General features: G+C 43.6%; 1 protein-coding gene across 9 annotated transcripts in view; it reads right to left on the bottom strand.

The window, feature by feature from the left end:
* grin1a (glutamate receptor, ionotropic, N-methyl D-aspartate 1a) overlaps positions 1-24,465 on the bottom strand; it is a 33,355-nt gene extending 8,890 nt beyond the window's left edge. Inside the window, exons 1-19 of one of the 9 annotated variants that reach the window (XM_084035055.1) lie at positions 23,809-24,465; positions 21,126-21,260; positions 19,959-20,135; positions 14,540-14,602; positions 13,660-13,757; positions 12,005-12,126; positions 10,827-11,001; positions 10,245-10,389; positions 8,678-8,764; positions 8,060-8,204; positions 7,643-7,773; positions 6,247-6,411; positions 4,219-4,337; positions 3,752-3,864; positions 3,018-3,166; positions 2,712-2,869; positions 2,002-2,163; positions 1,566-1,675; positions 1,053-1,198 (exon numbers count right to left, since the gene is read on the bottom strand). In XM_084035055.1, the coding sequence (XP_083891181.1) occupies positions 1,053-1,198; positions 1,566-1,675; positions 2,002-2,163; positions 2,712-2,869; positions 3,018-3,166; positions 3,752-3,864; positions 4,219-4,337; positions 6,247-6,411; positions 7,643-7,773; positions 8,060-8,204; positions 8,678-8,764; positions 10,245-10,389; positions 10,827-11,001; positions 12,005-12,126; positions 13,660-13,757; positions 14,540-14,602; positions 19,959-20,135; positions 21,126-21,260; positions 23,809-24,057 (2,649 nt within the window). In that variant the 5' untranslated portion in view covers positions 24,058-24,465. The remainder of the gene's footprint in view (positions 1-1,052; positions 1,199-1,565; positions 1,676-2,001; positions 2,164-2,711; positions 2,870-3,017; positions 3,167-3,751; positions 3,865-4,218; positions 4,338-6,246; positions 6,412-7,642; positions 7,774-8,059; positions 8,205-8,677; positions 8,765-10,244; positions 10,390-10,826; positions 11,002-12,004; positions 12,127-13,659; positions 13,758-14,539; positions 14,603-19,958; positions 20,136-21,125; positions 21,261-23,808) is intronic. The other 8 variants (XM_084035056.1, XM_084035059.1, XM_084035060.1 and 5 more) reach the window with 8 other exon arrangements.
* Between the last annotated feature and the right edge of the window lie 1,163 nt (positions 24,466-25,628).

The following is a 25,628-nucleotide window of genomic DNA, read 5'->3' as shown; positions in this document are numbered from 1 at the left end:
TGATTCCATTACAAAACAGGCTGGGTGGAGGGACTTACAGGCTGGGTGGAGGGACTTACTGCTTGATTATAGCTTAATGGGTGGTTTATTTTAATTACAAAAAAGATTTTACCCTCAGTTGTCTCTTGCCAAGCAGATCTCTTTAACTCATAAATTAAATTGACCTCAGTCTTATTGGTTTGGTGGCAGAAAATTCACATTTAGCCAATTGTGTTGCATTGTGTTACATGAAGCCCCTTGACTGTTTGGTGTCTGCATTATGGGCACTGTAGTAGATTAGGAGACATATTGTACACTGAAATATTGGGAGAGTCACTGCTGTGTTTTTGGACCAGGGCATTGATATTAATCCTTCTGCTCTATTTGCATCGATAGCTCCTGGCTACTGTTTATATGGCCTTCACGCTGAAGGAAATCAATATGACGCAATCAGAATGTATCAACCGGACCGTGAGTCAGTGGTATTGGTGTTTTTATGACATTTCTGGTGGGACGTTTGCTTCTTTTTTTTCATTGACTTTCCATGTCCACATCATCTGACCTTATGAAGTGTATAAGCGCCACAGCTGCAGATTAGAAAATGCTAGGTCATGCCATGGACGTGGGAGGGGGGTGAAGTTTTAATTTGAATGTCCATCATGTTAAACAAGGTAAATTGTCTTTTGTATTACTCTAACAGCGAGAGGTGGCATGGGGGTGGAAATGGTTCTTCTAGTTAGTTACATACTAATGAGGGGGTCCCGGCCACCGCTTGACTTCCAGAGGCCTCCTTACTGTCCTGCAGGCACACACAAGAGACACGGGCGCCGTTGGCCTCTGGGAACTGTTAGGATCTAACACGGTGGCCACTGAAGATGCCTTACAGTGCAGGAAGGCATCAGAGATCACGTTTTCTCATGGTGATCTGGCGGTCTCACTACCACTGATGTGCAAAATGAAAAGCTCAGAGACAGAAGTCCACCCCCGTGAGGAGGGGGCCCTGTTGGCCCTCTTGCACCCAAGTCTCAGCCTTTCCACCCTGGGTGTGAGCGAGCAGAGGGGATCAATCCTACCTGCAGGTTCTTCCTCCAAACATTGACCGCCGCAAAGGCTAGCTGCATCTGCTTCCTGCGGGCGTCTTTATGGCGCTTATAGGCGATTTCAATGAAGATTAGGAAGATCCCTGCCGCTATTCCTCCGGCCACCAGCATGAAGACCCCTACGGGGAGGGGACAGGGAAAGCAGAAACAGAGCAGAGGTAGAGAGATGTGAGCTTCTGGTCTACGACCGCTGCTGCGCCCACTGAGCATGAATGCATGGTCTGCCGGTCATGCTCAGCGGTCGCCTCCTCTTTTTCCAACCAGCTCCTATTGACGAAGGCAGCTGCAACCCACACAATATTAATGGAAATTCACAACAAGCCACAGCACAAGATACTGAACGGCACACTTCCACAGAGCACCCACGCCGACACTAAAACAACGACTTTTTGTAAAGGTATTGGACAAAAAAGGACTACAGTACCTTACCACTGCAGTTTTTGTCCAATCACTTTTAACGCTTTCTCTACGCCTTAAGGACCATACCTGCCATGTTTTCAAAGGTGAGTGTGGCTGGGGCATTGCTCCTTGAGTCACACTCCTGGTATCTCACCCAGGTTTTATCTAGGTCTTCCATGAAGCCATTCTCATGAGAACTGCAGGGGGTTGGGGTTGGTAGGGAGAGAGGTGACAAAGTTAATATACGCCGCGAATGGCGGAATATTCGAGCCGCTCACTCCCAGATAGCAACACAAATGAGACAGACAACAGGACAGGGTTTACTGACAGACAGACAGACACTCACCAGACAGTGACAAACAAACAGAGAGGGGCTATACAGACAGAGAAGATGTGACATAAGGCGATGCATTTGATGGCTATAAATGGCTAATATGTGACCAGGAAATCATATTGATAAGACACAAAAAAAAAAAGAAACAAAAGAAGTCATACGAGTAATGCAGCTTCGGCTGGGACAGACCTGAGAATGGCCAGGGACACATTCTGTTTCCAGGGGCTGTCCTTGCGCATGCCTATGCCAAAGCCCGAACGGAAAAACAGCTCTCCCGTGGTCACCAGGTCGCACTTCTGCGAGGCTTCAAACTCCAGCACCGCAGAGTCCCAGATGAAAGCATGCAGCTTGCTGTGGGGGAGGGGGAGGGAGGAGGAGGGAGGAGGGAGGAGGAGGAGGGGAAGGAGGGGGTTACGGTGCAACAGTACAATGATTTACATACACATTTACGGCTCCCAACCCTCTCTCTCTCTCGCACACCAGATCGTGTGTGTCATTCAGCGTTTACCAGCAATCTCTACCGCTGCTTATGGCCCAAATGAAATCCAATGCCAGATGGGTGAGGGCACGTCCCCCATTGGTTTCCCCCCATCTCAAAGATGTTCGTCTGGGTACAACCTGAAAAAGGGTGCTCCTCCACTCAACGTTAGCTTAACCTCACACTGGCGCCAGTGCTGTTGACACCTCCACACTTGTCCTCCTGTCCCTGACGTCTGTCTTGGCCGGGCGATGGGCCTGGATCAGAGGGAACGCCGCAGTAAGCCCTGCCACTTCCCCCTGGTCCAGAGGTCCATGTCCCCCACCCCGGAGCTGACTGGACTGACCCTTCTCTGTGTGTCTGATAGGTCGAGCAGCCGGCCGACACGTGCGCTGGTCGGCCCGGCCTGGCCGAGACTCACTTGTCACGCACGGCCTGGATGGCCTCGGCGGCACTCTCATAGTTGTGCTTCTCCATGTGGCGGTACATGGTGCTAAGCTCCACCTGCCGCCGGAAGTAGATATCCACGGAGCTCTGCTTCACCGTGGCGTAGATGAACTTGTCCGATGGGTTTCTCAGCTGCATAAAGAGACAGGGACAGGCCACAAACAGTCTAGCAATGACTGCTAAGGTGTGTTGAATATAGAATTTTCTCAGTGTATACATTTTTTCATGTAGATTCAAAGGTTTTTGTGTGGTAACATGGTATAGTATCCCCAGTACGCACCCTTGGGTCATTGATGCCGGTGATGCGCTCCTCAGGCCGGTCCAACACCAGGAAGGCAGCCAGGTTGGCAGTATAAGAAGCCACAATGATCATAGCAAATCCAGCCCACACCATACCCAGGATTCTCGCTGAGAAGCTGCGCGGCGCACCTGTGTGATGAGTTTAAGATTCAACATTTCAGCTCAGTAAAGTTTCATTTGTAATCGGATTAGTAATGTACTTAGATGCGCACTTATTTTTCTGTTAACAATCGATCCCTCAATACAAATAAACCTCAACACTGCTGCTTCTGCTGTTACTAATTCTGATACGAGTGATCATTAACCCATATATTACCGTGTTTATGAATTAGAATAAACCCTCTGCTTGCATATAAAACATTACATAACCTTTCCAAAGAAATACAGCCCTCTAAAAATACCAAACATGAAAAGGCAAATTGGAAGACAAATAAAACAAGCTAAGGCAACATGTATAAACTGTTAAAAGACAAGCTGCCTTGCCCGTCTTGTGATTTGAAAGGAATTAATGTGTCGTCCTCAAAGAAAAACATGATAGTGAGGCAATGTCTGGAGCTACAAACGCCTTGATTTTGGTCTTTATACAACTGCAAAACTGTGTAAAGACGAAAGTACTCAACAGTACTACAGTGTCCTGGTAGAAAGGCAATATTGATTGGTGAATGTGATGATTTGGAGATTTTCTTTAATGATTTTCTTTCTTTTTAATCTCACCTTCCCCTATTCCAGAGTTCAGCAACACTCCCCAGGAGAACCACATAGCTGATGATAAGGTGAGGGCATCTTCTTCTTCTTCTTCGCTGTTTACTTTAAATCTTCCAAACGGGCTAGAGGGAAGAAATTAGGAGGGTTGCAGGAGATAAAATGAGAAAAAGCAGAGAAGCTGTAGAGCGGAAAACCCTGGCAACCCCAGGCAGGGAAGGGAAGGGAACATGAGCGAGCAAAGCAAGAGGGAGACAAACTCGGAAAAGAAAAGAGACAAAGACGGCGGCACAGGGACAGAGCTGTGGGATGGTTGGAGCCAATCTTCACCTCTGTCTGCCTTCGCGTCCACACCGAGGGAAGATCTGCCGCGCTAAGGAGTGCATGTACACACATGCACGCACACACTCACTGATTCAGTCGTGAGTACACGTAAACATGGACACACACGCACACACACACACAGGTCCCCCCTGTACCTGAACCGGTCTAGTAGGTAAAGCATCACCGCCACCACATGCACCGAAAGACCCACCAGCAGCCACAGCGTGCTTTGGAACGGCTGCATGAACGAGTCCAGTGTACTGCGAGGGATTTCCTGAAAACAAAAGCCGCAGTTGGTTTTGAATCACAATCAACAACTTGGATGATCTTACATTTTCATATTATAGGCGAACATTATTTGTCTGTTTATATTTGCAGACCAGATTTGCCATGGAGTTTGAGGTTTTGTTTGTTTTTCTGACTGTTCCAGGCACACTTTTGTGTCTGTCCATGTTGGTGCCGGTTGAAAATCATAAAGCAGACTCTTGAGATTGAGTTGTGTAGCCAATCACAATGAAGCTCAAGGTGGCAGTCTCTAAAAATAATAATGGACAAATACAGTATGACTAAAGTTTGCTAAGAAATGATCAGTATTATAATTGCTAAAAGTGAAGTTAGGTTAATATTATTTGCAACAAATGGGCTAAAACGCTGAAACAATCTTGGTTTCAGCTGATTCATGAACTATCCATCCATCCATCCATCCATCCATCCATTGTTTGCCACTCATTCGGGGCCAGGTTGGGGGGGCAGCAGGATTAGGAGGGCATTCCAGACGTACCTCTCCCCAGTCCTTCCAGCTCCTTCTGGAAGGACCCCAAGACGTTATCAGGCTAGATGGGATATATAATCCCTCCGGCAATTTCTGGGCCACTTCCCAGTTGGATGTGCCTGCAACACCTCTAACGGGCGGTGTCCAGGAGGCATCCTGAATAGATGCCCGAACCACCTGAACTAGCTCCTTACAATGTGAGGGAGCAGCGGCTCTGAGCTCCCTCCGGATGTCTGAGCTCCTCACCCTATCTCTAAGGCTGAGCCACAACACCCTACGGAGGAACTCATTTCAGCCGCTTGTATCCGCTACCTCATTCCCTTAAAATCCTTTCCATGGAAATCACAAACAGGATTAGTGAAGCGTGTCAACCAAGACATCCCAACAATGTGCAGAGCCCTCAGTATCTCAGGGTGAATCTCATCATCTCATCCACCCGCCTTGCAATGGGGAGCTTTTGACTACCTTGTTAACCTCTCCCAGGGATATAGGCAAGCCTTCCCCCAAGTCTTCAATCTCTGCCTCCTCTTTGGCGATCGTGTTGGTCGGGTTTAGGTATTCCTCAAAGTGTTCCACTGCTGGACAATATCCCCAGTCCAGTTCTGCAGTTCCCTTCCCCTGCTAAAAAGAGCTTGAGGCAAGCCCGCTTTCCTTTCTGACTTGGTTCGCCAGAACTTGTGAGACTAACCGAGTCTTTCTCTATAGTCTCCACAAACTCCTCCCACACCCTGGTTTTTGCTTCAGCAACTGCCTCAGCTGCAGCCCAGATCTGTCCGGCAGCCTCCCCGCCATCTGATCAAACTCACCACCAGGTGATGAACAGTTGACCACTCTGCTCTACTTGGTACCATTCCAACTCCCATACCAGCTCTGGTCCCTTCCTCACCAGAGAAGTGACGTTCCACATCCCTAAAGCCAGTCTGCTATTCTGGGGATCGGCACGCCCAGGTACCCGCCCTTGCCTGCCACCCGGTTTACATTGTGCCCGACCCCGATGCCTATTCCTGCATTTGGTGGGTACACAGGGAGGCAGCCTCATTGTGCTTTTTTGGGCTGTACCCGGCGAACCCAGTCACTAGACACTCGCCGGCAAGCTCCCCTCCATTCATGAACTCAATGCATGCAAAATTGCATTGTCATTAACCTTGAATATTTCTCATTATTGAAAAGTGCAATTTAACAAATTTACCATACAAACGTATCTCAGCTTTTTACAGTGTTGCTCCTGTGTTTGTGATGTATGAATCAAAGTGTAAAATAACAGTTGGTTGTACTGGAGATTTGGTGTGCACAGTAGAATCACAGGGGATACAAATAGCTGGTAGAGGATTCCACAACTGAACAATGCATACAACTCCCCAGAGATTGTTGACTCACTAGAGCACCAAATTGGCTTACGGTGGACACTTACCTTTTTAACAAGGATGGTGAGTCCTTGATATTTAAAGGGTTTGGAGAACTCGATGTACTGGGCTCGTTCGTTGTTTATAGTAAGCGGGGCAACAATCATGTCAGCCAGGCCCCCGAGGAGCTCTCCCATCATGCCATTCCACTCTTTCTTGTTACTGTTGTTCACCTGAAGTCCCAAAAGGTAGGCGTTAACATGAGAATCAACGATCAACCTGCTGTCATCTTCACCACGGAATGTTTTGGTTTTAAGGATTTGGGGTAAGCCTTGTGGGGATAGAAGTGCTAGACATGCTCCACATCTTTAAAACTGGCTCTCTATTACATAAGATAGCTTGCTTATTTTCTGGAGTTGATGATATCATGCACTCATGCCTACAGGACAGGCCTTTTCTGGGTTAGGGATGAATGTTCCCACAGAGAACAAAATCTGTTTAGATTAAAATTGAAAAAAAACAACAACAAAAAAAAAACGAGAGGAAACTTGCTATAAAGCCCTGTTAAGCCGAGAGGGAGCTGCAGATTCAGGAGGTAATTTTCTGTTGGTTCATGGTAACAACCTACCCTTTTTAAATGCCATTGATTTTCATTGACATTTGAATTAAAGCTTACTTTTATATACATTGATTTGAATACTAATGTGTGTTATTGTTAACACATCCACATGATGATTCTCAAACAAAACGTTATGAAAAATGTTTGAACATTTAGAGGATAAAAAAGGTCACTTGTTGTTAAGGCCATCAAATATTAAAACGTGACAAAGGCCTTAATGTGATCTCACAGTAACTATTAACAGTTACATATGGCGCACATCTTTTAACATATGTATACTCTCTATATTGTGCAAAATAATTGCTATTAAAATTCTGATAATGAATGTCCCACCTACAAGAAATCTGATTGGACAAGCCCTGACCATTGGCCAAACCCGGGACAGAATTTACAATTTAACAAACTTTATAATCTACCAGTGAATGGTGAGTAGTAAATGACACTATTCATCAAATGTTATCTTAAAAACGATTTACAATCCCTGGCCCCCAAAGTTTTGAGGTTGAGTGTTTGTTTTGTTTGACACTACCATACTTTTATCAGGAAAAACAACCAATTAAACATATTCTCCACAAACACTTGTGGTGATTGCTGCTTTTCTAACCCTTTAGTGTAGACATTCGAAAACTGACATAATGGGTAAGTTCACCTGCTGGACATTTGATATCTGTGGGACTCCGCTTTATGACTGCCTATTGCTTCAGCTCTGAATAGTTATACAGATCACTACTGTTAGTGGAGTGAAATAAGAAGATTAAAAATATTCAAATTATATTAAGTAATGTGAGGTATTGCGTGCAACCTGTGCCTCATGCAAAACTATGCCTGTGTAATGTAAAACTAACCCGCTCCTGAGTTCCGAATTTCCCATCAGCCACCAGATGCACCTCATAGGTGAAGTTCATGGTCATAGCCAACTTGATGAGGAGATCAATACAGAATCCGTAACAACATTGGGGAACAATTGGGCGTCCTGTAACAAAACCAGCAACAGCTGCAAGTTACAATCACTCTTGAGGAAGTTCGTTTTTTAATCCAATGGCGGCGCACGTAGACTGAACAAAAATGCGTGCACTGCAGACAACCACACACAGACACACCGTTGGCCAGAAACACAGCATACACAAAGCAGTCACTCATTCTGAATGGCACACTCAGCTACATGCATACATATATAGATACCTACTGCATATATATGTATGCATCTCCAGTGGGTGTTTGGCGGGTGCACTAAAAGCACAGTGATAATATAAACGTCCCTGATAGGTTACCTGGGATGGTCTCATTGGGCCCAGTGCAGATAACCTTTTTAATTAAGACTCCATTTAATGTCATTTCCTCCTTGCAAGTTCCATCCGGCTGAGTTGGTTTCACATACACAAATGGCTCCTGGTGTATCGTCACTATCTACAACAGACGGGACAGAAAGCTGTTTATCACGTAAGCAGAGATGGATCTGTTTTGATCCTGCGGCACTCCAGCGAGAGAGAGAGGGAGAGAGAGAGAGAGAGAGAGAGAGAGAGAGAGAGAGAGAGAGAGAGAGAGAGAGAGAGAGAGAGAGAGAGAGGGAAGGAGAAGAAAAAAAGTAATTGGAAAAACCCAGCAGATACACAAATACTCCCAGATACAAATGGATGCACAAAGACCGACAGACGAATGTAAAAATAACTGACAAGGATATCAGATGAGACGTTTTTTGCAGGCCTGTGACAAATGTGAAGAGATAAAAGTCATAGCGAATATATCACCACCGCCTTCTCAAGCTTATCTTCACTCCCCTCTGAGAAACGAGCGTCAGCACAAGTACGTCAGCTCAGGTCCGTACTCTATCTGTGTAGACAAGAATGTCACATTGCAGCAGCAAAGTGAAGCCACCCTACCTTTAATCGAGTGGACATCTGGAAGCCCTGTGGTTTCTCAGTCTCTCCTCCGGGCCAGATGATCTTCCGCTGATTGTTCATTACCACCTGCGGGGATGCCGCACACATACACACTATAAAAGGTGAGTGCTGACAGAAGGCGTGCTGCTGATGAGGCTCCAGCACTGTGGGTGATCATCTTTAATGAGTCAGCTTTATAAAAGCACAGCTCAGCGGTTCTTCTATTGACTTCACCAACCTCTGACCTATGTATCATACCTGAGGGGTTCACAAACTTATCATCATCACACCTATCACCAGTGAACAGAAGTGCTGATCCTCGCAGTCCTGACTATTTCCTTTCCTTTAAATATCCACCAGTGACTGCAAATGAACATGATAATAATAATCTCAATGCTAGGTCAGCACACTAGCTTTCCCAGAGCTTTCAACCCTATCTCAAATTCTTCATCAGCGGATGAAGCAATGAAGACTGTTTCTGAGGTAAAGGAAACACAAATACACGTTATGGTATGCACACCTGTTTTCAAGGTATACATTTCAAAATGTAATTTCCAGTCCAAATTCATTATAAATTGAACGCTTTGAGGAGTAGGCCTATAAATAATGCTGTTTTTCTCTTCTGTCAAGTTGTGTTACAGTAATGTGGTGACACACTGGATCATGTTCATGATTTTTTTTTGTAAAGCCAAACCCTAAAGACTATCCATGATGGGAATTTGGTTGTTTCTTTGGTTCACTCTTCCTGAATGTTGGCATGTTGGTTTTCATATGGAAATAAATGGAAAGCCGTGGCCGCCTGAAATGTAGGAATTCTATATGAAGCATTAGGTTGCGCTTTGAAAATTACTCAGCAATGATTATTAACCGTATCTTTTCATTGAATCCCTATTTCAAGGTAAACCTGCGGCTCATATAGTATCATGAAGTACATTGTTAGGTTTCATTTTCAGTTTCATACAGCTCCTGCTTGCCATCTAGAGTTGAATGCAGTGAACAGTGGACAAACAATCCCTTCCAGCCGTGCAGAACATCAAGCATGATTCATGGCAAACCATGATTCAACCAAAGGTTACATGATGATAGAGCAGTCTATCCTAACAAAATCAGATGGGTTGCTGTCTATTTTGTATACTTCCAAACAGAAATGTGGAAGTGAAGCAGACTTGAGATATTTCAGTGCATTTTATATTTACAGTACGATCAAATTCATCATCGCAAAAAAAAAAACAAATAGAAATTTCCCTCAAATTCTCGACGACAGAAGCCTTGTTAGCTTGGCTGACCTGCAGAGTTTCTGGGTTGCCCTACATTAAAGGCACAATGAGTAGGCTTTTTCCGTTGCAGTTTGTAAACACAACTTCCATTCTTTCTCATTGTGCCTTTAACACGACTGAAATATGGATATAAACTGGGGATGCATGTCGAGTACGAAATAAAGAAAACTTGACTATGTACACGGAGTAGACTCGACTTACACCTGGGCAGTGGGTATGAAATAAAGTATGGACTTAATTTGGCTTAGTTGTGTCAAATAGGCCAACGTTGCCCCCGTCCGCCAGTTTACCTGTGTTCCATTGTATATGCCGACTTGAATGAGTCGACTCTTCTGGTAGTTGAGTATACTGTAATGGGCGTACTTCCTGTCTCCGTCGTCATTGAACTCCACGCGTCCTGTAAGGCCCTCTGGGTATTTAGATGACATCAGCACCCTGTGGCAAATGATAATGTAGATATGAATCTCATTAGGTAACGAATACATAAGGATTCATAGTTCGAGGATACATCGACATACTGTAGTTCTGACTATCACATTCCACATTCAAATTCTACACACTGCTCCTTTAAGTTATAGATTTTTGAGCCACGTTCCCCGATTTATTTCCCTGACCCCATAGTCAGTAAATACTAAGCTAATTGTTAAAGAAATGTAATAGTCCTGAACCTGAAAAAATATTACACTGAATTATAATACTATAATTTTGAAAAACAATGTGTCCTGGAAAAAAAACATCCATCTATTTTATGAAGCTGTTTGTCATAATAACGGGATCGTAACACCCGTTAACGAGCCATGAAAAGATCCTCACACCTTTATCATCTCTAACAGGAAACGACTTTGAAGTGAAGCGTCTGTGTTCGAGCTCACCGTTTAAAGAGCGGCCCCGTTTTCCAGATGTTGGTGTTGCCCACACATCCTCTCGGGGGTTCTGTGATATTCTCCTTCTCAAAGAGCTCCTGGATGGACTGGGCCACCACAGCCACCGCGTCGTTGATATGGGCCGACTCATTCTTCCCGTTGATGAGCTGGAGGCCAATCAGACCTGAGGCCAGGCCGACAACAAAAGATAATCACTGACCTGAACAAACTGCAGCCTCTCAGGATCCTTTTGCAATACACAAAGTGTAAAAAACTTATAGGGCCCCACAGTTTAGACATCCTGAATAAAGGTCAGACATCAGCTGCATGGTCCATCTAGGTTGCCTGTTTATATCATGGTATAGGTCACTCAGGAAATATCCATATCTTTATGGGACGAGGCAGCCGAATAAATGGATCATTTTGCTGATGTTGCCCCTCATGACCTTTTCACAGCATGAGTAAAGAGTCCCTTGAAGTTGGATCTTTTTTTTTTTGCCCTACCAGCTAAGCTTTGGGAATCAGCACAGGAAACACATAGTTTGTGTTAGGAATAAAAATAAAATGAAAAATACGATCAGACCTAAACCTAAACCAAACGACAATCCAACTTCAGCTAAGTTTTCTGATTGCAACCAGGTCCGTCAGCCTTGCAGACTCCTGGAAGAAGCTGCAGTGGAGGTGGAAGAGACTGGACATGGACAGGACAACAAACGTCTGCAGGGGTTGGTTGTGTTAGAGTGCCAGGGAGGGAAAAGACATTTGACGATTGTGACCACAAAAGTGATAAAAGACTGTGATAGACTTGTGCGGAAAAAAAAAATATATCCAGAAATAGACAAGAAAAAAGCTTTTGTAGCTTACCATTCTATCAGTTATGTGTGCAAAACTCTTCCTTTGTAATTCATTAGAAATCAGGATATTAATATGGCAGAATAGCACAATGTATTGACCTTTGGATAATCCAGAACACTGAAACCAAAAGTGAACTGTAGATGCCCATTTAAACCTTTAAACACATAATGCTTAAACGTTTGAATGCTCAACACACAACAAGCAGTCAATCATACAATTGTTAAACAGTTAATCCCCCTAATCCTGTATGTGTTACGATCGGCTGCCAAGTGAAGCCGGGGGTTAACTCGTGTATATTTATATTACCACCGATCTCCGCTAGGTGGACGTACCGTCTGGCGCCTCGCTCAGGGCTTTACCCGACATCTCCCGCTCGCCCACCAGCCACACGTACCCCGAGCCCGTCATGTTCAGGAAGCGTGCAGCCTTGTACACCGCAGCAGCGTCCTCCTCACTGGAGTTTGACAAAAGATTGTTGTGTTCATTTTTTCACGTGAAAGGAAGATATTTTCTGTTAATTTAAGGAGTGACTGATCAAACCACTTTGGTGTCCAACTGATTACAGCAAAATACTAAATTACATGACTTTACTGGGACTAGGACTAGGGACAGCTTGAATTGGAGTTTTGGGCCATGTACCTTAAAGAGGACAAATAATGCTAATACTCAGGTCCATGCTTATATAGTTTCTACTCAACCATGTTAACATGATTAAAGGAGAAAAAAAAAACACATTGTTATAATTTTACTGTCTGAAAATACTTGTATTCACCCTCTTTTAGAAACGCTCCGTTTTAGCGCCTGTCTCTTTAAGAACAGTTTGCTCCGATTAGCTTGTGAGAAAACTAAGGCGTGGGTGTAGATACTCAGATGAGCAGCGGTTTATTCTAATGAGTCTACATGTGACATAGGAAGACGAGAGAAATCTGATGAGCTTGTCGAATCACACGTTTTATTTTTATCTAGGCAGCCCAAAAACACTGAGTGGGCTGTCTTGTTTCGTAGCTCTGGTCCGCTCCAGATACCAAAGTGTACATACATAAGCACTAAAAGAGTGAGTTTTTCATGAAATGTCCCCATTAAGCAATCAGCTAACGGGATGTTATCACTTATACATTGATCTCTTGAGATTTTCCTTAAATTAGGGATATTGAACATAGGGCATGACAATTGTCTAAAGAGAGAAAGAAAACTGCCGCTGCATCTGGTCACGACCAAGTATGTCACATTTATTTTATTCTTATCACTGTCTTAACTAGTTTGAAAATGTATCCCTCATGTCCCTGACACCTCACTCTGATCACATTTGGATGACATGCAAGTCATGAGGGACAGCAAGCTATGATGGTTGTAGACTGCATGTTTCTTGGTGAGTCATGGCAAGAATGACAGCCTTATCTGACTCAGTGACTCTCTCAACACGCAGTTATGTTGTATGGCTGCACTATTATATAAAATAATCTACATGCATCTTGTGCAGCATTTCAAATTTTGGAAACATTTTAATAAAATATCTGTATATTTTTCTGAAAACTGGTATGAAATAGTTGGACATAAATCAGATGTCAACTGTAACAGAACCACAACTGGATCAAGCAGATGGTTTAAATGTTGAAGCTCCAGTTGAAATTATTAACTGATTATTCAATTAGCCCATTGGCAACTATTTTGGTCATCAATTCATTGTTTTAATTGTTTAAATCATATTGCAAGCATGGATAACAAAACATCCTCAGTTCAAACTTCATAATTTTGGCAATTTTTCTGCTTTTTTTTGTAAAACGTGGGGCTATATTTATTTGTAACACGCATTTTTCATTGTTTTCTGACATTTTAATCACTCAAACGACTCATTGTGGAAAATTATAAACAGATTATTTGTTAATGTAAATAATCAGTAGTTCTTTCTTGGTTCTTTGGTAGGGCGTTTTTAAGCAGGTGTGATATCAACATGAAATTGAAGGGTAATCTGGGTTATAAATCTCACCTGGCGGACAGGATGATGACTCGGGCCTCCAGCTCTTTCGCCTCCAGCAGCAGGGCAGTTAAGTTAGTCTCCTGGCTGAACTGGAGGACTTTCTCTGCCTGTTATCGGGGCATAAGAAAGGTCAAGCCAGCTACTTTTCCCTACGTTAGACACCATGCTGCCTTTTTACCTGCTTGGTTCGAGCTTGGCCGATTTTGTTTGAAACGAGAGACAGAGATAAAAAGGAAAGCGATCCAGGGGAACCGGCTGAACTAAAAAAAAAAAAATTAAAAAAAAAAGCTTGAAGGGAAAAAAAACTTTTGCATTTGTTTGCATGCAAACTGAGGGTTATCAAGGCTCCAAAGAAGAACGTGCATGTGTTAGGTAGGGGGGAAGAAGAAGGTCAATGCAACCAGTAACTAAAAACGGGTGAAGGGGGGTGAGGGGGACGTTTTCCCCCAACAAAAAAACTGCTGAAAACTTGGGAAGTGCTACAGAACAGGAGGAAGTAGCATCTGGGAAACTGTTTTGTCCCACACTACCGGTTCTCCACAAAGGAATGGACTTGCAAACTCTTTTTGTGTGTGTGTGAGAGAGAGACAATATGTGTGTTCTGAGTTCATGCGTTCCTTTATTGAAGGAGAAAATGAAAATGATAAAAGCGGAGCGCTGTCACCGATATCTTTTTTTTTTTCTGTGATGACCGAAAATTATAGATTTTTCATAACAAAACCATTCTTCATTTAAATCATAGGGAAATGTCTCAAAGTAAAAAAGTAAAGAAAACACGTGCTACCAAGAGAGGAACATTTCTGGGTCGGCTGGTGACTGGTTTGGGCTGGTTTCTAGTTGCTACGATTGGAAAGTTGGTGGGCGGCGTGCATTGACCATGCAAATATACCTTAGGTCCTCGCTTGTTGTCAAAGGACAGTTGGTCGAGGTTTTCATAGTTCCTTTTTTTATTCTGATGAGTAATGTGCACAGAGAAAATATGCAGACACAGAAAAATATTATAAACAGTTGAAAATGGAGGGCAGTAAAGCATTCCAACAAATCTCCACTTTTCTGCTTCAAATTGGGATCTTTAACAGTGAGGCTTGCAAAACATCAGAGATGACCGCTTTGTAATAACGCTGAAATAATTGTACTATTCAGGATCAGGGAAACATATTCATTGTATTCAATGCATAAATTATCAGTGCTGATTCAGCTGCATTGATTCGCTGTAAAAAAAAAAAAAGAATTGTATCGAAGCCCCCCATCAGCGAAACTGAAGCTCAGCCATCTGGGTTCTTCTTCACCACACTGGAAACTAACAACACACAACTGGAAACTTAACTTTTAAGAGATCACAGATTTTCAACACTATACCACACGCCAGTGTGATCAAGTTTTTGGCATCCTTAAAAAGGTATGAAGAGCTCATTAAAATCTTTACGATATGTAAAGCTGCACCAGGAAATTACTAATCCATCCAACCATCTGTCATCAAGATGACAGCAGGTCCATCCTCAGTGGTAATATATATACATATATCATAAATAAATACACACACACACACACACACACACACAGCTCAAGATCTCACATCAAAAGTTCGAACGAAGACATGATATCTCCTTCAAATGTTAACTGTATAGATTGTTTAATGGTTACAGAAATTGTATACCAACTGTAATTAGCAATTCAATTGGGATTGACAAGATCTAATCAAGACAACACAAAAGCTTAAAACACAGGCCAATAATTCACTAAAATGGAAACCGAGTCTCGAACCACATTGCTAATGAATTCATGATGTAAAATTAATTAAACATTTTGCTTTCTCTTTGTGAAATTCAGTTGCTTAGTTGCAGTTTGATCAGCGTAAACATTTCCTGTTGGTATAAAACAGTAAAGTATGTTCCGCAGACAATACAACAGAATATCAAGATGATATGCAGTTTGGTATTTGGTCACAGCACAACGTACCGACTTTGGACAGCTGAGGAGTCACCATTTTGGATTCCACTCCCGTTCAGTAAAACTCTCGGGTCCTGCCTGAGACTGGCAGCCATTTTGCAGGAAAACACATAATCTTTCTGCTTCACGGGGTTTTTCTTTCTTACACAGCTGGCTTCACTGCTCACACCTCAGTGCACTGGGCCTGTTTCCCTCTCTACACAAAGTTGGCCGAGCCTCGGTACAGTAATCAAGCTGACAAGCAAAGTCCCAACAAACGCCGCCCAGAAACCGACCGGAAATTAAACGCTGGGGTAATTCTTAAATCCCGATCATAATCAACAACTGGCATAATTAATCCAAACTGAAGGATTGCATGCATGAGAATGTCCACATGTTTTTTTCCCCCGTGCATTAAAACACCATTATAAATCATTAGCGGGGTTGAAGATAAGTCCACTTATTCCATTTTCTTATAACATTTAACTACCATGTAATTAACAGGCATTCACAGAGATTTTTTCAGCATAGAGAAATCCACTCAGTAATATTCAGCAGCATTGCGGACCAAAAAAAAAAAAAACTGTCTTTGTCTCCCTTGTCTAACCCCCCCCCCAGAGATTTTCTGAGCACTCTATTTTTGTAACCTCAGTCAGGCATTAATATTTCATGTTGTGTTGGTCACGTTTGCACTCCGGCTAAATCCACTGTGTCCAGAGCTTCTTTGCTGGTGGTGACAGTGATCCCCCTGTGACGGTGTGACCTCACTAACGACTTGCTAAAAACAACATGTACATTTACTGAGTTTATGCAACACAACGGCCTGATTGCCAAGAATAACATCTCTCACTTTTAATTAGAGCAGAGCGTGACCATGTTGCCGTCTGCCGCATCCAAACATCTATTTACATCAACTAAAACAGTCAAAGCTGGCAATGCATGTGCAACTTAGGTGTTTAGATGACATCATCATCCAAACAAACATACAATAAACATACACCTCATACACTTCATCATGGTCTAATGTGTCCTCATACACTTCATCATGGTCTAATGTGTCCTCATACACTTCATCATGTTCTAATGTGTCCTCATACACTTCATCATGTTCTAATGTGTCCTCATACACTTCATCATGGTCTAACGTGTCTTCATACACTTCATCATGGTCTAATGTGTCCTCATACACTTCATCATGGTCTAATGTGTCCTCATACACTTCATCATGGTCTAATGTGTCCTCATACACTTCATCATGTTCCAATGTGTCCTCATACACTTCATCATGGTCTAACGTGTCCTCATACACTTCATCATGGTCTAACGTGTCTTCATACACTTCATCATGGTCTAATGTGTCCTCATACACTTCATCATGGTCTAACGTGTCCTCATACACTTCATCATAGTCTAACGTGTCCTCATACACTTCATCATGGTCTAACGTGTCTTCATACACTTCATGTTTCAATGTGTCCTCATACACTTCATCATAGTCTAACGTGTCCTCATACACTTCATCATGGTCTAACGTGTCCTCATACACTTCATCATGGTCTAACGTGTCTTCATACACTTCATCATGTTTCAATGTGTCTTCATACACTTCATCATGTTCCAATGTGTCCTCATACACTTCATCATGGTCTAACGTGTCCTCATACACTTCATCATGTTCCAATGTGTCCTCATACACTTCATCATGGTCTAACGTGTCCTCATACACTTCATCATGGTCTAACGTGTCTTCATACACTTCATCATGTTTCAATGTGTCCTCATACTCTTCATCATGTTTCAATGTGTCCTCATACTCTTCATCATGGTCTAACGTGTCCTCATACACTTCATCATGGTCTAACATGACCTCATACACTTCATCATGGTCTAACGTGTCCTCATACACTTCATCATGGTCTAACGTGTCCTCATACACTTCATCATGTTTCAATGTGTCCTCATACACTTCATCATGGTCTAACGTGTCCTCATACACTTCATCATGGTCTAACGTGTCCTCATACACTTCATCATGGTCTAACGTGTCTTCATACACTTCATCATGGTCTAACGTGTCTTCATACACTTCATCATGTTTCAATGTGTCCTCATACACTTCATCATGTTTCAATGTGTCCTCATACACTTCATCATGTTCCAATGTGTCCTCATACACTTCATCATGGTCTAACGTGTCCTCATACACTTCATCATGGTCTAACGTGTCTTCATACACTTCATCATGTTTCAATGTGTCTTCATACACTTCATCATGTTTCAATGTGTCCTCATACACTTCATCATGTTCCAATGTGTCCTCATACACTTCATCTTGGTCTACCGTGTCCTCATACACTTCATCATGGTCTAACATGTCCTCATACACTTCATCATGGTCTAACGTGTCCTCATACACTTCATCATGGTCTAACATGACCTCATACACTTCATCTTGGTCTACCGTGTCCTCATACACTTCATCATGTTCCAATGTGTCCTCATACACTTCATCATGGTCTAATGTGTCCTCCCACACTACGCACTTCAAGGTTAGGTTTATGTTAAGGTGAGGGTAAGTCTTCAGGAAATTAATAGTGTGTGTGTGTGTGTGTGTGTGTGTGTGTGTGTGTGTGTGTGTGTGTGTGTGTGTGTGTGTGTGTGTGTGTGTGTGTGTGTGTGTGTGTGTGTGGCGTGTGGACAACACACTGACATTGTGGGGACTCACCTTTTTTTGGAGACCAAATGGGGACAGTTGCACATCCCCATCACATAAATAATTTTGTTTAAGAGTGAAGACTTGGTTCTGGTTAGGGTAAGTCTCCAGGAAATGAATGCAAGTCAACGTTATGTCCCCAAACATCATGAAAACCAGACTGTGTGTGTGTGTTTGTATTTGTCTTCATTGTAATGAAGTAACATGTCACCCAGTGGAACAGTGTGACTTATTGATTATTTTTTAATAGTTTATTAGCAGAGGAGCCCTATGCCTCAGGGAAATAAACTATAATCAGGCTTTGTGTACAAAGACAACATTTGTTAATCAGTTTGTTACTGGTTATGATCCTTTCAGCTTGTCAGCGTAATAATTGCTGCTAACATTTGGAAGAAATTCTTAAATCGTTTTTATTCTGGCCCCCAAATCTGCTCAAGCTGGCCCTGAAGTCCTAACTAAATATATGGGTAATTAAAGGCTCATTGTAGAGCGAGTTGCTGCAACTTCCCTCAGTATTATCTGCTTGAATGGGGCGCACAGATGGGTTCATTTTGAGATCTCAAACTCATATTATGCAAACATGAAAGGAACTTCCTGCATTCTCATCAAAGCCTGTTAATACACAGATATCTCTCTTCTCCGGTGTTGGATGTGAGTCACATCCACATGATTTGAAAGTATAATTGTTTTAACTTCATGGATGTGGCTGCACAATCCAACCTGATTAACCCAAATGTTTGACTTGCTTTCCTATTTGTGGATGGTAATCAATACCGATCCCTGTCACTCAGCTTAAGCAGCTTTCACATTAGCGGTAGCTCCCCTCTGTGAATTACCTCAGATGTGTGGCGCATTCAGCATCTCTTCAGCTTCTGATTTAATTAAAATCTCAGAATCAGGCTTCATTTCATTCTGCCACACAATTACAGCAAAGTGCCCCAGAGAGGGATATGCGTCACAGAAAGAAAGAAAAAAATATCCCAAGGTAATTTCATCCAGTGGATGAAATAGATGGCATTTGTTTTACCCCTCTCTCTCGCTCTCTCTCTCTCCGTTCCTAAAGGGCACACATCTCCGCAGACTCAAGTCTGTTTTGGCTCACAGAAGATCAGCATTTCACTGACCCACATAGTCGGCTCAGAGCTGCGCCTAAAATGGCTGCATCAGCGGTATCTGAAAAAAGGCGAAACCATCTCCCGTATCATGTGAACATGACCTAGCTGGGTGCAATAAACACAAGGCCTCTGTACTATAATGAAGCTGGTCATTGATCACACGCTGACGGGAACACCTGACCTCTGCCGTGGCCTCAATAAAACACTTCCGTCTGTGATGGTTTGCAAGGCCCCGAGTTAAAGTCCACTATTTGGCTCCCAATGTGGATAGACACAGGATAATTTTGGACTATGGCGAAAAGCAACGTGAAGATGAGCAAATAAACGTACAAACTTTCGTCAGATTAGACCACATTAGACGCTGTTGATGTCTCTAGGAATGTTAGCCAATGTTTACACAATGGTGAGAAAGAGATGTGGCCACACAACAGAAAGGAAAACAGTTACATACATAGAAGACCTTTGAGGTTTCAAAACCTTACACACTCGCACGCTCATGCTCAACAGTGTTGCTGAGGCGGGGGAGGGGCCTGGGAGCCGGAGCATCTCACCTTTGTTTCCCTCTCCTCCAGGAGGGTCTCGAGCCTCTTTTGGGCAGCCCGCCCCTCGTGGTCGTCGCTCACTATCAAGATGATGTGGTTCCAGTTGAACTCGCGCATCAGGTCGAACCACACGTGTGCCTGGTGGGAATAGGGAGGGACTGTCCGCAGAAAGGACAGGTGGATACTCTGAGGAGCACCAAGGAGGAAGGAGGGATTAACGTTGTGGAGTAAATGATTTAACAACTACATCGTTAATGCTTGGCTCATGGATACACAATGGCAGATTCTTGTCTTTTTGAAGTAAAAAAATAACACTTTCCAATTGTGATATGCCCGATAAACAAGTACACTTTAGTTGCAATGAAGATTACTCTTAATGTCCACAGCATACCGATGTATTTGAGACAAATATGTGCTTCTGACTTTGTAGCAACCGTTTCTGTAGGCCCTTCCCTGTTTAAACATGTGGTGCACAAAGCCAGGCCCATTAAGGGAACTGCTCTCCCAAGAAAAGCAAAAGCATTAGTCATTTCAGGAGAGGTCCCAAAAGAACTTTTGTTTGCATTCACGTGACAAAGCACGCTGCAGGGATTGTGGCTCTAGTCAGGTGATGTTGCCATAGCTTTCAAATGTCAAAAAATATGAATGTGTCCAACACTGACTTTGTTGTCGTACAGAAATTCATTTTGGAGAACTTGACTGCCCTGCTCAAAGTCCCGACCCGCCCTATCCAAAACTTTTTGGATTAATTGGAATTAATGATATCCCGTAAAAAAAAGCATAAAAAATGCCTTCATCTATAGATGGGCTCCTTTAATAGCCTGGATTTTAAGTCCTCTAAATTGCTAAATTAGCAGAGATGCCACTCAAATAGACTTTAAAATGAGTTATTAAAGTCCTCTGCATTTTATTTAGGCGATTGCTTTAATGTTTCATTTTAGTGGCTGGTGCTTCATAAAAACATGACTCGGGTCAGAGGCATTATTAATCATGTTCTTTCAATTTTCAGCTGGAAACCCATTAAATCACAGCTCCTCTAATGGACAGTGAAGGGACGTTTAATCTAGAGAGCTTTTGAAGCGGCCCCAGGGGAGCTCCTCACTCCTCCGCTCTACGTTCACTCTCCTTCTGTTTTGCTCTCCCTCGCTCTTTCCATATCTCTCCTCCATCACTCACCTTGTCTGAGTAGATGGACATGCGGGTGGTGAGCCCCACCACGGGGATGCGGTAGAAGCCTGCAGTGTATGAGACAGGCGTTGGAGTGAGGTGGTCATTGGACTGGGGAGGGTGACTCACCAGGATAGCATAGACCTGCAGAGAAGAAGAACATGTCATTCTGGCATTAAGACCAAATGGTAACACCACTAGTCCGGCTCTGATAAAGACTTTAGTCTTAATCCAATTTAAAAACACACATATGGGAAGTTCTTGGTAAATAAAAATGTACTAAATGATTATATTCCTAGTATCAAGCAACTACGACAAATGGTCATCTTTAATAAGAACAGGACATAATGCACCAGCCCGTGTCCTCTGTGTCTGATACCAACCCCTTTAGATTCTGTATGTGACCACCAGGCTTTTTAAGGAACTACAACATTAACACATCATTATGAGATGATGCTCAGAGGAAACCAGTGTTCTAGTCCCAAAGTTACATTAGGGATGTCGGACATGTTTTACGTACGTATGTGACTTAACCAAGTGGTTTTGTTGCCTAAACGTCAGTGTTTTTGTTTGAATTTGCATAATTAATCAGATTGTCACTGTGACCATGTGCTGGTTGAACCAGTATGTTAAAACTATTTGCCCATGGATCTGACAAAGTGTCAGCATTGGACAAGTGTAATATTTTCATTATGAAACGTTAAAAGCAGCATAGTTGCCATCTGAGCCCCCTGTATCTTAGTTTGATGGAATACTAATGTATTAAAGAATACACTCTGTTAGTCAAACAGGGTTTAATTTATTAATTTATATAACCCAAGTATAAATGAAGGAGTCACGATAATTAGTCACGGTAATTATTACAAAGAATCTAATTCATGGTGTGACTGGAAACTATGTGGTTATTTGTTGCATGTCTGAATCTTTGTTTAATATGCTGCTGCTGTCTTTACCATGGACTCACACAAATGTGGCTTTACCCACTTAAATATATTTGAAATCAATAGGTAATCACAATTAAATGACCGCACTAAACATAAGGCATTTGGGACCCCTGGGCATTCCTCCGCTTTGCCTAATCTGTAATCCAGCCTAGTCTGGAACATCTGTTTTTACACCACAGATTAATTACATTTGTGTGCACTTTAAATACAGTAGTGTTGTTTAGCAAGAGCTGCTCTAAACTGTTGTATAACAGGTTATAAATAACAGGATTTAACCTGAATATCTACATAAATTAAAGAAGAAATAGAAGCGCAAAGAAATAATTTTCCTTTGTTCAAAATGTCCTCACAATGTGTGTCGGCAGACTAACATTCATGCTTGTTGGTTAAGTCTTATCCTTGCGTTAAGCATGTTAAACCTGTACTAAAAGGGAAAAAAAGAATTTCTGTGAGCTCAGCCTTGAGAAATGCCTCGGAGCTTTGAAGGGAGAGGAATATAGAGTTGGCATGTGCATGCTTGGATATGAGCAGCCGTATGGTTGGGTCAAAAATGAGGTTCATCTTCCAAAGACCGCTCCCAGGCATCTCCTCCTCCATCTGCCACACACTTCCTTCTCACTAACTGTAGTCGCCTCCAAGCCAACTCATCGGATGAAACCTTCCATGGACCTTCTGTGGAAATCAGGTGTGATGGCTGTCTGTATCACAAGGGAGGCGTGTGTGAACCCTTGTTGTTGTAATCTGCTCAGCCTAATGGATGGATTGCACACCCGTACTTTGGATGAGACTGAGTGCGACAGTATTGTTCCACAAGCCTGTATCAATTAGAGTCATTACACTAAGCAGAGGACCAGGGACATGAAAGCAGCTCTGAAGCTGGGGGTGTTTTTTTTTCTGTTTTTTCCTTGCATGAAGCCTCATTATGTGCGTGGGAGAAACAGGAGCGAGAGCACCTCAACATGCTGTGACATAACATTGCCTTTTTTCTTTTTGAGCCTCACATGAGAGGATGGTTTCAGCAGCTCTCAAAAGGCGCATACATTACTTATAGAATATGTTTTCTTTGTTACATCTGCAGCACATGCGGCATGAATCTTTACTCCTCGCCGTGTGGATTTTAAAAACAGCTGTCCGTGTTACCACTGCACTGCACTAACATCGTATCATACAGCCTGCACGCGGCTGCGTGACTGATCCACCCCTGCAGACCGACACGCAGAAACCATCCGCCTTATGCCAAAATGTCATCATGCACATACAACAGTGAGAGCCAAGTCACGGCAAATTGGAAATGACGTTATTGCACATTTTCACTCATCGCTGGCCCCTTTTGCAGGTCAGTAGATGTGCAGCTGTGTGTGTGTCCTGAAACGTACAGTTGCCCTCTCATCCGAGATATGCCCCCAAACCAAAGGCTATTTCTGGATGTCTGTAAAACAGATGGGTTTGTATGGAGTTCACCGCATTAGAACTATAACAAAGTGGGCTAATTTGTGGGTTATGTACACAAATTCCTTTTGGTGTAACTAAACACAGGATGATTTCAGAATAACCAATGTGGTCTTTACCCACTTCAGTGTGTGAGAAAACACATGTGATTACATGTAGGTTTCCTGAACCAAACAACTTTCATGCAAAGCCCTTCTTCTTCCAAACCACAGCATCCTACAGAAGAGCATTTATTACAGTAGATGGAGGTACGCATGGAGCCGTATGACTGAGATGGCTGTGTGGTGTAGGTGCACTACCTGACTGGAGATGAGGTCCTCGCAGACGGAGAGAGCCATCTGGATGGCGTTGGGTTTGTGCGTTACGGAGATGGCGGTCAGCTTGAATTTATCCCTGCCGTAGACCTGGTTGGCCTGGGTCACGGCATCTTTGAAGACCTGCTCGTATCTCTTCTGGCTCAGGACGGCCCCGATGTTCACGATTTTCGGCTCGCAGCCGGCCCGCGCGCAGGAGCACGAGAAGAGCACCGCCAGCAGAAACAGACGCATCGTGTGGACCGCCAAACGGCACAGCACAGCCCGGTCGCTTTTCTCCCCGGTGGCGGGTCGGCTCGCCCAGCTTCTGGACGGCAGCACGGCTCAGCCAGTGGACTGCACGACTGCAGACGAGATCCAGGTGGGCAGCGCGAGCGCGGGGGAGGGAGGCCACGAAGAAAAGGAGGAGGATTTATGTGCAATGCGGAGGAATGTGCATGATCATGTTGGGGGTCGGCTGTCAACCAGGGACGTCCAAACTGCGGTGCATTTTTTCTTCTTTTTTTTTTTCGCTCTCCTCCGCAGAATCGCTCAAACCTCACCAGGGGTTTGAAGAACGAGCGACGCCGTTGTCCATGTCTGCGGTGTGTGTCGCTCCTTCAAAGCCGCGGCTCCGTCCGCTCTGTGCGGACTGATCACCCCGATGCGTCGCTCGCTGGTCAATCTGGGCTGAGCGGCTGCTGTCCTTGGTGCTGACAGCTGTGCATGCGCGCCGCGGTGCTACTGCGCGCTCCCGCCGTATCGGCTCCACCACTCTGGTTTTGCGCCTTAGCGTGCTGCTGCTACTGAGGATGATGATGATGATGATGATGCGTGAGGAGAAGATGATCGTATGAAAAATATATGTCCCTACTTGTTTAAACTCCCCCCGACCTCATGCTAGTCATAATAGGACATGGCAGATCTGGGAGGCTCGCGCACATTTAGGTTGCGTACCTGCAAGTCTTCACAATTAATTCAGATTAATATGTTTGTTAATGCGGGGGATTTGTAATAACAAGCAGGCGGCTGTGAGGTTGCCCCCCTCCAGAACAGCCTGGTTGCACCAGAGCAGATGGAGGGAGGAGGGAGCTGGGGGGTTTCGGGTCAACAGTTGAGCCATGAACAAGAGCTTTGATGTGACTAATTTCCTCCAAACTGGAAAGAGAGTCTGGATTCGTCGCGTAGCTTTCTGCGTAAAGTGGGCCGGCTTCCTTGGAAACCTCGTCCAACCTGCCATCCGTCGTTCCAGCTGTCACGCGTCAACACGAGCGGTCATGTGTCTGTCAATATGGGTGCGTGTGCGCGCGTGTGTGGAGTGGAATCTGCCCGTGTTGTTTTGGATGTTGTATAATCTGTGACCCCGCGCTTTGCGGTGTTTCGGTAACTGTTGGGAGCATCCCTGCAGCGAGATTCAACATGAGCGGAGTCAGCCTCCTGGTTACCTAGGAAACTAGATTTTTTTTTGTTTTACAAGACACACACACACACACACACACACACACACACACACACACACACACACACACACACACACACACACACACACACACACACACACACACACACAGGGGATCTTCAATATTCCCTGACAAGCCGACAGTGAGTTTATTGAACGCGGGAGGAAACGTCGAAATAAATGACGAACAAAACGAACATGCACGCGGATATGAAACGATAAAAATACATTTAGTGAGGAGGGAATTATTGTTTGAACTACAAAACAGCCGTTTATCGTTTCATCTTGATTATTTATAGTCAAGAACTGGTATATTTTTGCTCCGAGTATTTATTTAATGAAATCAACAATTGTGATTGAAAAGGGT

This window comes from Eutrigla gurnardus, assembly GCF_963514095.1.
Source record: "Eutrigla gurnardus genome assembly, chromosome: 19".
Classification (NCBI taxonomy): Eukaryota; Metazoa; Chordata; class Actinopteri; order Perciformes; family Triglidae; genus Eutrigla; species Eutrigla gurnardus.
The sequence above is the reverse complement of the archived record's forward strand: the minus strand, read 5'-3'. Positions and strand labels throughout refer to the sequence as shown.